A 15,864-nucleotide genomic window follows, 5' to 3' on the forward strand; every position below is an offset into this window, starting at 1 on the left:
GAAGTGTCTCTTGAACAAGGGATGTGTTTCAGATTGATCATGACGAAGAATGTCTCCTTATAACTCAAAATTCAAGAATCGATACACTAATGGTGGAACAGAAACTTACAATTTCATATTCTCTGCAAGCTTTATTCTCATATTCAAATACAAAATTACAATATATGTATATCAATTGAGGATTCTATGTCTAGACTAACATTCACAATGTCCTCACTATGATACAGATGGATTATCCAATAGTATATTTACATAATTGGTAACCCACTTCTCGTTGATACAATAAGTGGAAAAAAGTCTTGTAACCAATATATGCAAGATATCATTTTTTTACACTACAAAATCGGATAGAAGATGAGAACCTGAGAACCTTTCTTGCTGGTTTACTGGATCGATATAGTAGTACTCACCTTTACTAATGTCCACATGAGTAGAATCTGTCTTCTCGTCCTGTCTCAACTGTGGCCTACCAGAGATTGGCTGCTGGTCCATTTGACTGTTTTGTAGACGCAGAGCGAGTGATACTTGATTGCCCATTATGTCACCTAACATGGAAGGATGGTATGTATTGACAGGACCAATGATGCTTCCATCACTAGTCGGTTTAGGACCAAAGCCGTGAGCAATAGGAATTTGTTCGCTCTGCAACTTATTTGATCCACAATCAATCCTATCATGTTCGTAATCACCGTCTTGGAAGCTAAATTTGGTTGTAAATGAATTGTTGTGTACATTAGTAACAATATTACTTGACTCGTCAGATGGGTCGAGATGACTGCAGTTAGCAGCTGGAATAGTAAAGCTTTCCGGAATATCTTCTCCTGTGTTTTCAGCTATTGACTTCTCTTTGGAGTCTACCGGTACTCGTTCTGGTGAAGCTCCAGAACCTGCTTCTGCCACACCAAACTCTTCCTTGTACATATCTTCAATCATGGGCTTCCAAAGACGCACTCGAGCATTTATGAACCAGTTTGCTACCTGACTCAAGCACAAGTTTCATTAGTTAGATAGCTGACTATCACTTGAGCATTAAGATGTCTCCTTAAATTCAATGCCAAGTTCAATACTGAACTAACAATTAAGATAGACAGTTAGAATGTTATATGAAAATACACGGACATAGGTTGTCCGAGAATCTTTATACAGTGTAATTGGAACAAATCTTTGATCCAAAATCAATAATAGATTTGTCAGTTCCACTCAAAGAAGAGTGTTAAGTAACTTTTATGCTTCAAAGTGGAAAAAGCCATGGAATAACATACCTGACTTCTCGTTAAACCTGTCTGCCTCGCCAACATGATTTTCTCGGAATCTTTTGGGTAGCTGAAGAAACACCAAAACTAAAATGTATCAGAATGTATGTTTACAGATGACATGTCACTCGGAAAAACGAAGAGGAGAGAATGAGAGACGTACGGATGGAGGAAATGTTCAAAAAGCCAAGCACGAAGGACTGAAACAGCAGTCTCTGGAAGGCCCCTCTGTGGCCTCCAAGGCTGGCGCATCATACCAAATTGCTGCAGAGACCTTTGCTGCCTCAATTGCTGGTCCACATAACGGAGACGATATAACCTTTCCCCTTGACTATCACCCTGCTCCCCCAAGCTTCGACGAGTAACTTGTATCTGCTTCTTGATTGCATCCCTCAAGCAGCGAAACTGGCGAGATATGGTTTTAAGGGCAAGTGATGTGTACGGTTTAGCTGCACCAAGTCCAGCAACCATCTCAAATGAAGATACCACTACTTGCATCTGCTGGTAATATTCTTTGTATCTTCTATCCACCTACAACAAAATTATAATCACAATTGACAAGGTAGCTTTTAGACAACTTATCCGCGTCAATATAAAAGATAGAGGTCAAGTGGAAACTGAATTAGTCCAAGAATGTACAAAGAATTCATATAACAAGTACTAAAGTGGCACAACAAAGGGAAACTTTGAAACAAAACCTATGTATGAGTTCAATATTGGGAATGAAATATTTCAAGTCCTCGGAATTTCATTTCAGCAAAAGACACAAACAAATCCTCTTAAAAAAAGAAATATTATTTTGGAGATTTAATTCTTCTGAAGACTATTTCCAGTAAAGTTATTTGGAGCTGATGTTAAGAAAGACTTGCAAAGCACAAAAGCAATGGCTTTGGACATGCTCTGTGTTCAACATCTGCGAAAGAACAACAATTTTCAGATAAGTCCTTTGTCAATATATGACAAATTTACCAATAATGCAAATGCTTTATGGATATTTAGGAGCAACGGAAGATTAGAGGAACATACTTATTGTGCAATTCAACCAGATGTTAAAGTCTATAGGTGAGGAATACAAAGTTAAAAAAGAGGGAATGTAGAGCCTCAGTAGTCATATAGAAGGAATTTATGTCAAGGCTAGAGCCGAGCGAATTCCTAGTTCACTCTCCTAGGCAGTTAGTTTTACCTCTTAACACATTATTTGTCAAAACCAAAATACATATAAATCAGCTTGCACATGGATCCATGCTAAGAGATCAGTGTGACATGTATCTATAGGCATTACAAGCAAGAAATTTACCTCATCTAACATCGAAAAGAGCTTTGTCATCTTGCTCTCAAGATCGTGTCGTTCTGTAGCTGAAAGTTCACCTTTAGTTAAAGTATTATGATCATCAGATATACCAGTAGCTGAACTACTAGATTTAAAATCAGCTTCTTCTGAGCGATCATGGCTGAGCAAATTGAAGTTACGTAATTTATCTGATTGTTTCAGAGCTTCTTGAACATTAACTACTTCATCAAGCAAATCTTGAGCAGCCTTTAGATATTTGGAATTGTAAATAGCTGCTGCAGCTCCTGATCCTACATGAGAATGTACACCAGAGTTCAATTCTCTAAGGGTCATGGAGCTTTGGGGATTATTTGCAGCTCTACTTCCTCCAGCTAGATCAAATGACAAGTACTCAGCAACTTTAGATTCCTTGTTTTCCGATCCTTGCTCCGAGTGCAAAACATGGGTACCCACCAGAGAAGATAGACTAGAATTCGTATAGTCATCTTGATATGAATACACATGAAGCGAAGGAGGAACTTGTGTACCCAAACTAAGAGATAATCCTTGATTTTGAAGGCTTTGTTCACCGTTAGGCACAAGAAGCTGTTTTATTGGAAAAGAATGAGGATCCATCATAACTGAATTCTCCAAAAAGTTTGGTACAGCATTCACCGCCCTACCGATTGGTTGCATACCTCCTGATTCACTGGTTGGTGGAATGAATAGCATCTCATCTTTGCCTTTCATTGTTTGAACTTCACCATAGTTTTGACTAGGCAACTCCGAATATGAGACTGACGCAGAATGCTGGTTTAGATGAACAGGACTATCAGAAAGACCAGTTGACTGATAAGAAGCAAATTTCTGGTCCGGCAAAAAAGACATTGGCAAAACCTCTCTTTGATTGGACAAATTTGAATAGTAAGCAGACATTATATCTATTCCCTATTTATGTCTCGATAATCACAGGTTTCTCCTCGAATGACTCGCTTGAACTACAAATCATTAGCCTCTTGCCGGAAGAAATTCTTTACGAACTGTCAATGAAGACGAAAACAGAATTCAGCCAACATATTCCTCATCGCAACGAAAACCAAGTTTCGAAGAAACAGTATCATCAATTAACCATTTTGAATTACTACTTAATATCAGAAACAACATCGAAACATGTTTAAGACAAGTGAGGCTTGCTCAAGCGTTTTAACACCTCCACTGATTCTAGTCGTGTAAGTCGGAACATTATTGACCCTCTTGGGGGTAGGGAAACACAAAGAATCATCAAAAGAATGTTTCTTTTCCATCAGATTATCATAAAGATTAAGTTAATGAAATATGATCAACCACCACTACAACAACAGAAGGTATAGAAATTCCACCATATTAAAAAAACAACAAAATCAAATTCCATCATCATCATCATAATAATAATCAAGAAAAGAACTTCATAACATTACTTAACTACACAAGTACTAACAGTAAAATATAGAAATGAAAAGGATAGGGCAAAGAATTGAAATTACCTGGAAAGTGAAAGAACAAATCTTTGTGCTTTCAATAGAGGGAGCACACACTGCACAGAGAAAAAGAAAGAGAGTGATTGAAAAAAAACACAACCCCTAATTGGCTCAAAACCAAAGCTTCCCAATATGGAGACAAAAGATAATCTCAAAGATCCTAAATCCAACAACCCCTCCTTATCATTGAAACAATGACACCAACCAAAAAAATATTGATAAAACAAACAACAATCATGAAAAAAACAAGAAAAAGCAACTCCAACCTTCCATTCTTGAAATTACATCAAAACCAACAACAATAATAATACTATATTCCTTTTCAATAATACCAAACTTTTCTCAAGTGGGGTCTCAAAGTACCACCTCAAAACTCAAAAAAATAAAACCCCAGAAGTTTCTTTTTTATATATATATATTTTTTTTGAGGGGTTTTTCCTAAGAACAAAAAATTGGTATTGTGATTGAAGTTGTTTTTATCTTGGTGAGGAGAATATTGTGATTTTTTTTTTTGATGGTTAAGGGTCTGAATCAGTAACCACCAGTTGGTAGACCTAAACCAAGAAAATAAAAATTTGATCTTTAGTCTTAAAACTAAACTATTAAACAAAGTTTGTTCTTAGTAGTTACCAAAGTGTTGTTAAACAGTTTGATGATACAGCTTGCTTTGGTTAGGTAGTTGCTTCTTTTTTTTTCTATTTTCTACACATAATAATATTATATTATAAACCAATGTATAGGTGTGATACACACCATACACTATATATTTCTATATATCTCTAAATTCCTTAAGGTGGGTCCCACCTTTAAATTTTTTTTATATATATAAAAAAAAGTGGGTCCATTAGAACCCACCTGTTGTTCAGTGTTTGGAGGAGAAAGGTCTAGGAGAAAGAATATAATGGAAATAATCATTGATATATTATTTTAATTTAAGTTTGATTTTACTTTTATTTTAGATATATAAATAGAGAACTATAGAAAGGTATAATTTGATATTGGATTCTTGTTATACTTTTATACAACATCAAATGTGGGGCATCAATACCAAAATAAAATAAGTAAAATGAGTAATTTTATTGCTTCAATTTATGCGTTAAATTTCTTTAATAATCAATATACCAAAAAAGAATGTTATTTATTTATATATCATATTTTTATTTTTAAAAAAATCTTAATAGCTCGATTGATAAGCTACCTACCATCTAGTTGGTGAGGATTCGACTCCTCATTGTAATCTTCTCTTGTTTCTCTTATATATATCTTCATTTTTAATACTCTATAAATGATCCAAGAGATTTTTTTAAGTACTAAATAATCCATGGACTATTAATTCCTTTTATCCTATCCTTACATTTTAATTTTCAATTTAAGAAGGAAAAAAATTATCTACCTATGCATATTTTTAAAACACACAATTTCTCAAGTGTGGGGCCCTCATTATCCAGCTGTTGTTCACTGAGTGGAAAAGAGATTTTGAAAAAAAGTGGTAATGAAGAAAACAATGAAAAATGTCACAAGTCTAAATTAAAGAGACGTGTATACAAAGGTATGGCTATAGACTCGAGTTCGAGCTTTCTCGATGAAGTTGTTTTTATTAAAAAATATTTTTATATTTTAAAAAAATAATTTTAATTTTTAAATTAATATAATTTAAATTCAATCGAGCTTTAATTTGATGGCTATCAAACTAACGGACGATATCTTATGTGCATATTTCGGAAAATACAAAGCAGGTTACGTGTCTTTTTCAACTTTTCTATTTAATATAATAATAATGATTTGGAATTTAATGGTAGAAACTAGAAAAAATGTTATTCAAACGTTAAATTGTTTAAGTAGTATATTTACACATCAGTTTAGTACCACTGCACGTAATTATTTTTTTTAAGTTATAGGTATATATAATTCAAATTTTGTGATTGAATACTTAATAATTTTCATATTTAATAATTTTGAGACTTTTGATCTGTGTGATAGAAATCTAAATATTGTATATCATTATTATTAAATTTTTAACTTGTCATATAAGTCTTGAATTGAAAATTGCATGTTGTGAGATAAGTTAACCTAATGGTAATTTTTTTATTATATAAAATATTCATAATTTATTAAGGAGATTATTAATTTATTATTACAAAGTACACATCATCAGAATACATTTGATTAATTTATATAGTGACCAGCCGACCAGTTTGGTTGTTTCCTTGGATCATGTTAATAGAAATATCTTTTTAGTTTTTTTTGTGTGTTTATTTATTTTAATGTGTTAAGTTATGGATAATCAGTAAATTATATCTAGATTGCCAAATATTATGATGCAGCGGTACGTTTTTTTTCATGTCTTGATATAATCACAAGTTTAAATTATTAGATGAAGTTATCTTAAGCCGAGAATATATTATCGCTCGTAAATTAAGATTTTAATAGTATAAATTTAAAATGATCGATCTCAAAATAATATCGATATCGCGTAACAAATAAAGAGAATATTCTAAAGGCTACAATAATAGCTTAACTTTTTAAAGCAGTTGCCGACTTATTATTCCTCAAAGAAGCGTAATAACAAAGTTCTCAATAGTCAGCTTTTCCATTCTTATTGTAAAAGAGATGATTTTTAATTAAATAAAAAACAAAAGTGTTTTGACTTTAAAATAGAAAAAAAACCAAAGGATATTCTAAGAGAAACTTTAATTTAATTTCTAAGAGAATTTTATTTTAGTGAAAAGGAAATGTTTGACTTTAGGAATAAACAAACCCCTAAGATTTTTTTATTTTTTATTTTTTGCTAAGAGAAATAATTAAAAGGATATGTTTTAGAATTAATTTAGCAAATGACTGCTTGGAAAAATATTTTTAAATGGTTTTTGTTACTTGCAAAAAGTCTAACACCAAAAGTGAAAAGTTGGTATAAAGAAAACTTGTAATTTTGCCACTTTCTGTTTGGTATAATGAAATAAAATGTCTCTCACACAAATATATCTTAAGTTAGGTCTGTATTTATTTTTTTTGGTTAAATATATACTAAAGGTAGGTAACTTCTTCTAGTAGAACAAAATGGAGATAACTTTTCAGTATTAAAAACATATTTTTATGTGAATACATATACAAGTTGCTCAAACATGAGTTGAAACTGATTACAACGTATCCAGTATAACCCCACAAGTAACGTCCGAAAAGAGTAGAGTGTTCTGATAGACCCTCGGCTCAAGAAAAAATATATAAAAACATATGCAAAGAGACATGACGGAAGTAAAGAAATCATGATACTACCAAAAGCATGACAAAGCCTCCGGGGGAAAAAGGAACAGTAACTACAATAAATAGCGCAATAATTGAAGCACAAGAGCAATAAATTGAAGACAACAAAAATACAGGAGATGTGTTTAAAACTGATTGTTCACTAATAATTCAATAACCAAAAATGGCACCTGACAAAGACTAACATAAAACTACTTGATCTGCCTCAAATAAGCGCGATTTTTGTACAAAAACTAATCGGAAAATGTTGACAGATACAAAATTGCAGCTCCAAGTACAATAAGAATAAAAATCTAATCAGATGTGATATATGTGACTGCTTAACAAAGAATTGTTTGCTACACATGTTGCTCTCTTACCAAATTTCATGTCATTTTCCTATAACAAGAAAGTTTTTAGCTCCATGGTATCCACATTAGTATAAAAATTCAGTCAAAACACATACTAAACAGTCATAGATAGTGTGCTGAACTCTATTTGCCTTAACTTTTACTCTGGTAATCATTCGGACATGGAAGATAGCGGAAAACCTCTTTCCAAATCAAAGCAGTTGGAGAAAATATCAAACTGGTCAATATCAAAGCAACCATAAACATAAGTTGTTACTTAAATTACAATGAAAGCAACAGAGTTATCTTTCCGTTTTCTTAATTTTGGGAGGATGGTGGGGTAGTGGTTGGGAGAGAGAAGGTAACAGACAGACAAGACACTCACCGGATAGAGTTAGTCTAGTCGTCCTCTGATTCTAGTTGTCCTCCGAATTTCCTCAATGCAAGAGAATATATTGCTTTCCGTTTCATCAACTTTCCACTTGCTACCAACTTGACTGCCTGTGATCAAATGATATCTTTTAGGTAGTGAAGATCAAGATTCAAATCATACAAAGACTAAGTGTTGCAATGAAAAACTTCTGTGACGTAAATACAAGTTGCATCTCAATGAACCGTTACAGAGAGTTATTAGGTAAACTCAGCCATGTCCATCAATTTGTTGCTAAATATTGTAAGATCCAGTATCATTGTCAAGTATATATCTATATCATTCTAGTTACATCCACTTAATGATATTTAGTTTCCTCCTTGCAGAAAAGAATATAAAACGACGTGCAAGGAAACCCATGCCTGAGCAGCAAAACTGCTCTTGTAACTATAGACTTAAATCATCAGTAAAATGAGATATCAGAGAGGTGTTTTGAGACAAATTTTCCATATAACAGCAATAGCATTTACATGTTTACTTGAAAGGTGTTTTGATTTAATCAAGTTAACCACGAAAGTGAGTAAAAAATAGGATTTACAACAAATTGATGTGACGCAGCTTCTGAATCTTTAATCAAGTGAATTTGCAGACATGGTTCTTTCATGGAATTAACCACCAAATTTTGATGGTAAAATGTAACTAAAGTAAACATCAAGAGAATGGGATGGTAGGTGGAGAGTTCTTATTAAACAAGACCATAAGTTACTGAAATTTCGATTAGTATAAGAAAGTAGAAACAAAAATTGTGCTTAGAAAACAAAAAGTAAGTATCAATGTTTGGCGACCCAAGAGAACTTTATTAACATCTCCAGACAAGTTATTTATAAAGACATAGTAGAAGGATCTTTTCAGTAATATCGAAGGTGCCTCCTCAATAGATTTTAAATCAATACAGGATCATACTTCAAAGGTACTGAAATTTTGTATGGTAAAAAAATATAGAAGTAAGGAAAACTAGAAAGAAAACTCATGCTTATAGAACAAAATGAAAGTCTAACAATATGGCTGACCCATAAGATTCCATTACATCTCCAGAAAAGTTATTTTTACGCAGAACGGATCTTTTCAGTAATATCCAAGGTGCCTACTCAATGTATTTTAACTCAATTAGTCCTCATGTGTGGGTTTTCTGTTCTCAGATATATTATAAGATATTGGAAACTGGATGGACTATAATCCTTCAAAACCTAGAACAAGAGAGCCAGCAAAAAAACCTTCCAAACCTTTACCAGAAATCAGAACGACCAAATAAATTTAAGAAAGTTGATCAAAATAAGTATGTAATTGACTCCTTAAGTCTCTCTGAACAACTTCAAATTAAGTGCTTTTCAAGATAAGTGTGATAACTATTAATCTTAACTAAACTATGTGTTTGAATAGGTATATACAATCCTATTCTAACACTATGTAAACACTCGGAAAAAATTCGATTTCTCTACAGAGTAAGATCTGAAGAAACAAAATCTGCACATTGGGAAAAGTTAACTACCATTGAAAGAGAATGTCCCTCCGCAATCAGCTCTCTCAACTCGTTCTCCAGCTGGGACTCTGATGGGCCCTCATCTGTACTGGTCGATTTGCCTTCAATCAAGAAAGTAATTTCACCCTTCGGTTGGTGCGCCAAGAATGCCACTTTTGCTTTGTCAATGGTGCCACGCCAGAACTAATCAATTTGAATAACAATACTTAAGTTAAGACATCAGGAACAACATGCAGTAAGTACAATAGTGATTGATTTCTTCCCTTTGTCCTTTTGGAATGAGTTAGTTCTTGTCAATTGAACAGCTTAAAAAGATTTTTTAAAATCACTAACAAGGTTGCAGCGTTATATGCGAAGATGCTTCACTAATCTAAACATCAGACTATCAGAGCATTAATTCAGCAGAGGAAGATGTGTGTGTACTCAATCACAAAGTCTCAAATACTTAGTATAGTTATGATGCATAAAATGACTGGTAGCCTGGTCAGTGAGATGATCAATTTTTTATGTCTATAATGAGATTAGTTTCTTTCTTGAGGAGAGTGTTCCACCCCCTTTCTGTATCTTTTAAAACTCTGTTTACAGTGTAGGTAGCTACTTTTTTAAATAATTCAAATCAATTGTACTAACTATACGAGCCAGTGCTGACATACAACAAGAGAGTACACCTGAATACATGAATGCTTAACCAACATATGAACTATTTTATAGTGTTGAAACATACAATACACAGAGGAAAATCCAACCCGGTATTCTTCCAGAAGAAACAAATATTTCGGTCTACCCCTCTTCGAAATATCTGTGAGCTCACTTATTCCTCTTCCAGTTTAGATAGTTTCTTATGCACTAGCTTCTAGATTTAACAAACATGATAATGAAAAACGGAAACTTCCTGGGATAGAAAGCTTAAATCATAAACTTACCTCCTCATGAACTTTGGTCATCTCCCTAGCCATGACACACTGCCTACATTGAAGCATAAAATGTAAAAGAGTAACATGTGAAAGTAACTGAATTGTAAAAGTGGAAGAATGCATTCTTCTTCCCTAATTTACTTTTATATTTTTTTGAGAAGGGTTTAAGGGGGAGCTCGGAGGGAGGGTGAGGAAATGTTTACACCCTCTCCCCCGCATGTTGAGGTCCCTCCACCAACTTAAGGAAGCAAAATTACTACAGCAAATTTCTGAAATTTAGCAAAGAGGAACAAAACAATTGCATTTCCATGCCATGCAGCTAACCAAGATATGATGAGGATATTAAAGTGTACGTGCCAGTTCTTATTTGATACAAGCAGTGTCAGGGCACTCTTAGATTTGTGCACACTATAGTTGAGTATAAAAGCATGAACAAAAGAGATTTACCTACTCTCACCAAATATAGCAGCAGCCTCTTCAAGAAATTGAGAAAGCTTGTGAGGCGGAATGAAGAAGATTTGTGTGGCTGATTCATTTGCTGAAAGTATCAGCCTTTCCTTCCTCGAAGAATTATGTTTTGGAAGAAAACCAACTGCATAATGAGACAACATATGAATCAATTTTACCTATATTTCACTCAATATCTTGAAATTTAGAAACTAAAAAAGACAGTGTATCAGAGCATTACCAAATGAGAACTCGTTCGTAGGTAAGCCAGAGGCTGAAAGAGCAGTTACCACGGCAGAAGGCCCAGGAATGGGAACAACAGGTATATTTTTATCCGCACACAGCTTAGCCTACAATTTAAAAAATATTTCACAAGCATATCTTTCAATAGACAAGATGTGGGACGTGAAGCCTGAGAACCTAATTACTGCAATTTCCGCAAATATATAGAGAATGTTCACGTCAAAATATTCCGCACTGTATGTCACAACCATGGTTCTAATGGTACACAAACAACCACTAATGATACATAAGATTGAATGATATTCAACACATTTGGAAGTAAGAATCGAATGATACATAAGATCATTATCAAGGATTTACTTGCTCACCAGTTCCATTCCAGGGTCACTGATGCCTGGTGTGCCAGCATCGCTGATCAGGGCGACAATTTCACCATCTTGTAATTTCCTCAGCACCACTTGTGCTCTTTGAGACTCGTTAAACTTGTGATAACTGAGCTGAAACCTCAAGTTTATTCCTTGACACAAACAAGCACTCTAAGAAAAGCACCAAGCATAACCCAAAAGTGACTTACAAGAGGAGTTTTAATGTTATAATAGTGCAGCAATTTTCCAGAATGCCTTGTATCTTCTGAAAGAATCACATCTGCTGATTTCAAGACCCGCAAAGCCCTGTAAGCATCGAAAAAATCACCAAAAAAGCCAAGAATATAGAAGAAAAAAAAATCTTGACGTCCAGATTTCAAGATTAGAGCTTCTAAAACACCAATAATTAATCCATTCCTAAGCAGAGCCAAATACATGTAATGTTCACGAACTTATTCTAAATACATTACATAACTTATTCTAATACAATTCAAATCGTTCAACTATAATATCTATTATACTTTTATCCACACATACAGAGAACCTCTAAAGTTAGAAAACTCATATTAGAATGAAACTAGGTCCAAGTGAACAGAACCTGAATATTCGTTCATATAGCAAACCCTCGACTAGCTCAAGATTGAGATGCAATAGTAGTTGATATATAACATCCACAAAACTTTACAGGTGTAATGCTATTCTTCCACCTTGTGATATTAGTTTTGAACTTAGGGGTCGTTTGGCAGAACATATCAAAAAAGATAATGCATATATTAGTCATGGTATAATTCAATCCTTTACTTGGTAGGATTTTCAGTACATGTATAAACACCCTATACAATATTGTAGGGTGTATAACTAACATGGACTATTAATACATGGATAAACATGGTTAAATACAGAACTTCCCTCAGTACACCTAATCAAACAGTTAAAAATGTATACTAGATAATGTATAACTAATCTCAAACATTACTAATACTAATACAGTCTATTCAGTACTATTCGTACACACACTACCAAACAATGCTTGTTTTCGAGTATTTACTCAGCTATATGTATAGTTCAGGCCAAAGGGGCAGGGTGGGTCTGTACTAGCTACTGTAAAGCATCCAAGTGATTTACCTGAGAGTAATATCTTCAAGATTGCCAATTGGGGTTCCAACAAGATACAAACCTGGTTTCAAAGGGGACTAAAACATAGGGAAAAAGGAATTAATTCACACTGGCACCAGCTCAGAAAGTTAAAAATTGAAATCAAGAAAGACAAAGATAGAAACTTTACTTGTTTAGAGTTTGATAGATGATGATGCAGTTCATCAGGGGCATCAGGAGTGGAGGTTTGAGCAGTGTTAGAATAGAATGAAAGGGTGAAATGTCTAGGGAGAGTGGTAGAAAGAAGAATGTGGGGTTGCAGAGATTGAGTGAATATTGGAAAAGGGCATCTGTAAAACTGCTGCCGGGGAAATGGGGTGAAGACGGAGGAGGATAACATGGCTAAGGGATTATAGCGCAGTATCACCATTCTTGATTCTTCTATTCCAGAAAAACAAGAGCCCTTTTGCAGCTTGCTTGAAATTTTGGGGGATTTTTAGAAATTTAGCTATTATCGAAATTTAGTCGAAGCTCCATACACCGAATAGAAAAAAGGGTGTGTTCGGTACCTCAAAAAATATTTTCTTGAAAAATAGTAACTAAGTATTGATCTAAGATGGGGTGAGAAGTGAGAAGTGTAGTTCGGGACATTGAATCGTGGAAAAGAAATAATGAACTTGAAATGACATTTATGATACTTATTTTTCCTATATTCATTAAAAAGGACACTTATCTTATTTTAAAGATGTTTTCAAGAAAATATTTTGACTTACTTGAAATGATATTTATGAAACTTATTTTTCCTATATTCATTAAAAAAAACACTTACCTTATTTTAAAGAAGTTTTCAAGAAAATATTTGACCTACCAAACATTCTCGATCTCGATTATAAGGATGAAAAACTACTTTCTTTGCTAAGGATTTTTTGGATGGGAAATACTAGTGACTACGGATTTTTAATAAGAGTTTGATGCATCATTTAAATTTCATTGTAATATATTTAATTATGTAGTTGTTCTCTGGTGAAATATATAATCAGTACTAGTTATGTGAAGAATTGCATTCTCTAAAACGATAGAACATAGAATGGTATAAAAAGCTAATTTGGAACATAAATCTTAAATCTTAAACATAGTTTTGGCTCAACACCTGAAGGCAACAACAACAAACCTAAGTGTAGTCCCATAACCGGATTCTGAGGGGGACCTTACACCCTTACCTCGTGAAGGTACAGAGATTTTTACCGAAAGATACTAAAAGTTTTTGGTTCAAACACCAGGCAATGATGATAAAGTATTGCAGTTACATTCAGAAAATGACCACAAAGGTTGTAAGCTTAGCAAAGCTTGTATTTCATCTGCAGAGAATCAAGCACTGGAAAGTCATATACAGTTTCGTAGTAGAACTTTTAACTCCAACTTTTAATCAAGCAAAGCAAAGTTAGATACATAGGTACATCGCACGCTAAGGTGGACGATAAAGGGCTGGGTTTTAAGGCCACAGCCATTATAGCATAAAACACAATTTTCCAACCTATGCTTCTGTATCACATTCAACCAGAAGCACTTACACTGCTATACAAGTTAAGGCTGCTTTATAGCAGCTTTAAAATTTTGCTCAGCATACAATGCAAACTGGCAAATTCAGAATGTCGGTTGTTCTTCTATTACTATTTCTTTATGAACCAAATTCTCTTTGCTTTTTGGGAGGGAAAAGAGAACTTTTCAGTAGGTATGGGAGTTGGAGTCACTACTGTTGCAATCATGTGTAGCTAATGTTACTACACTTTATCGTCATGGAACCACCATCTCGTCTCTTTGGGAGACCTGCCGTTTTTGCAGTTCTTCACATAGCGATCGTTGTCCGCAGGACGTTGCTGTTAAACCCCCAAAACAAGGAAGGTAAATATGAGGTCTTGATCCAAAGAGTTAAAAGTCCATGACAAATGTAAAATTCAATTGAAATGTAATGCTAACGAACCTTCACAGTTGAGCTAGACAACATTGAGAGAATGCTGATGCAGATGGAACTTACAGTCATGGCAGGGGACCATGAATCATACAGGATATCTGCAACCAACAAGCAGCAGCACAACAGTCAATACTGAATCATGCATATTATTACACATTTTTTTGGTTGGGGTGTTAGCATATTATGACAACACGATAACCAGAATCCTGTGCAGCGCATAAATTGACATCATACAGAATAATATTTGAGTAATAATTAACCATATAATACATAAGTCTGTTAGTTGGAGAAGCGGGTGACTTGCTATAAATAAGTCATACTCCTCTTAAGTAGAATTTACAGATATAGATCAGTTTAAGATCATAACATGCTCATGTTTCTGTTCAGCGCAGTAAGTTTGTGTTTATCTGAAAGTATCAGATCTAGCTTACGGGTTGTGGCTCCAAAACCAAAGAGCTAGACGTTCCAGAGGAGCCAATATATATGCTGATGACTAAAGAGTCTATTCCCCACCAACATATACAATTATACAAGAAGACCTGACAATTTCAGTATGCACAAACATGTGATTGAAATAATGGTACACGTTCTGCTCATACGCACTACATCAGCCTGGTCTATGCAAAATCAGTATTTTACAGCACCACCTGACACCTCTTCCAACAGAGCATGTTACAGAGGTGAGTCTACCTAAATAACATGGCAGTAGTATCAGCAATAAAGGTTAACTACCCATACTAGTGACCACTAGCTAGAAAAATTCAGGCCCCCAATGACCACCACACCACACCCCACACCCTTCTCACAATAAAAGATAAATAAGAACAAAGTGGATAAAGACAGAGTATAACAACGTGAAGAGAACAAGAGGGTGATGCCAAGTACACAACATAATAGTTTATAACCTTGAGTTAAATGATGTCAACATGTAGAAGGATGATCTAGTCATGGAATTGGGAATACATGAATCCGTCAATTCCTAAACATGCTAAAATAGAAGAGTTATTGCAGCAGTTCATGAACCCCAGGATTACCATTTTTTATAACCGAGAAACCCCGAGGGCCAAGTAGTGCACGATTCGAAACTCAGTAGATAATGGACCTGGGTTTTTCTACCCACCTAACTCGGGATTACTTTATAAACTTGTGAAGAGAATTTAATACATGATTATGATATATAGTTTAAGAGGAACTCTCCACGGTACAAGAATATTACCAGGAAGTAAGAAAACTAGTCTTAGAATAATTGTAGAATTGGCGCTATAATATACTACCCCCCCCCCCCCGG

General features: G+C 34.3%; 3 protein-coding genes across 6 annotated transcripts in view; all 3 read right to left on the bottom strand.

Annotated features, from left to right (window-relative positions):
• Nucleotides 1–60: 60 nt before the first annotated feature.
• LOC107018193 (BEL1-like homeodomain protein 3) lies at nt 61–4,777 on the bottom strand. Of its 3 annotated transcripts, none has more exons than XM_015218610.2 (6): nt 4,671–4,777; nt 4,047–4,096; nt 2,551–3,563; nt 1,417–1,784; nt 1,263–1,323; nt 331–978 (listed from the first exon to the last, which is right to left on the bottom strand). In XM_015218610.2, the coding sequence occupies exons 3-6, from the start codon at nt 3,457–3,459 to the stop codon at nt 331–333; spliced, it is 1,986 nt and encodes a 661-aa protein (XP_015074096.1). In that variant the 5' UTR covers nt 3,460–3,563; nt 4,047–4,096; nt 4,671–4,777. The 3 variants fall into 3 exon arrangements, with proteins under 3 accessions (XP_015074094.1, XP_015074096.1, XP_015074095.1); XM_015218609.2 differs by having other exon boundaries at nt 4,307–4,759; XM_015218608.2 differs by having other exon boundaries at nt 61–978; nt 4,047–4,759.
• A 2,705-nt stretch (nt 4,778–7,482) lies between these two features.
• LOC107015799 (ribosomal RNA small subunit methyltransferase I) lies at nt 7,483–13,171 on the bottom strand. Its single transcript, XM_015216211.1, has 9 exons — nt 12,795–13,171; nt 12,635–12,702; nt 11,719–11,815; nt 11,513–11,641; nt 11,143–11,251; nt 10,902–11,046; nt 10,464–10,506; nt 9,550–9,723; nt 7,483–8,131 (listed from the first exon to the last, which is right to left on the bottom strand). The coding sequence occupies exons 1-9, from the start codon at nt 13,032–13,034 to the stop codon at nt 8,030–8,032; spliced, it is 1,107 nt and encodes a 368-aa protein (XP_015071697.1). The 5' UTR covers nt 13,035–13,171; the 3' UTR covers nt 7,483–8,029.
• An 826-nt stretch (nt 13,172–13,997) lies between these two features.
• The window catches only part of LOC107015904 (probable ubiquitin-conjugating enzyme E2 16), a 4,028-nt gene continuing 2,161 nt past the window's right edge, over nt 13,998–15,864 (bottom strand). For both annotated transcript variants that reach the window (XM_015216332.2, XM_027916019.1), the window contains exons 5-6: nt 14,586–14,674; nt 13,998–14,481 (exon numbers count right to left, since the gene is read on the bottom strand). In XM_015216332.2, the coding sequence (XP_015071818.1) occupies nt 14,386–14,481; nt 14,586–14,674 (185 nt within the window). In that variant the 3' untranslated portion in view covers nt 13,998–14,385. The remainder of the gene's footprint in view (nt 14,482–14,585; nt 14,675–15,864) is intronic.

The sequence above is a fragment of the Solanum pennellii genome, chromosome 4, assembly GCF_001406875.1.
Source record: "Solanum pennellii chromosome 4, SPENNV200".
Taxonomy (NCBI): Eukaryota; Viridiplantae; Streptophyta; class Magnoliopsida; order Solanales; family Solanaceae; genus Solanum; species Solanum pennellii.

Bases quoted from the DNA above. Each gene is read 5' to 3' on its own strand.
- LOC107018193 (XM_015218608.2), bottom strand. From the start codon at position 3,459: ATGTCTGCTTACTATTCAAATTTGTCCAATCAAAGAGAGGTTTTGCCA. The intron at 1,785-2,550 runs GTAAATTTCTTG...ATTTTGTTGTAG, and splicing joins TCTTTTCGATGTTAGATGAG to GTGGATAGAAGATACAAAGA. The intron at 1,324-1,416 runs GTACGTCTCTCA...GTGTTTCTTCAG, and splicing joins TTTGAACATTTCCTCCATCC to CTACCCAAAAGATTCCGAGA.
- LOC107015799 (XM_015216211.1), bottom strand. From the start codon at position 13,034: ATGGTGATACTGCGCTATAATCCCTTAGCCATGTTATCCTCCTCCGTC. The intron at 11,642-11,718 runs GTAAGTCACTTT...TTGAGGTTTCAG, and splicing joins ATAACATTAAAACTCCTCTT to CTCAGTTATCACAAGTTTAA. The intron at 10,507-10,901 runs GTAAATCTCTTT...GCTTCAATGTAG, and splicing joins GCTATATTTGGTGAGAGTAG to GCAGTGTGTCATGGCTAGGG.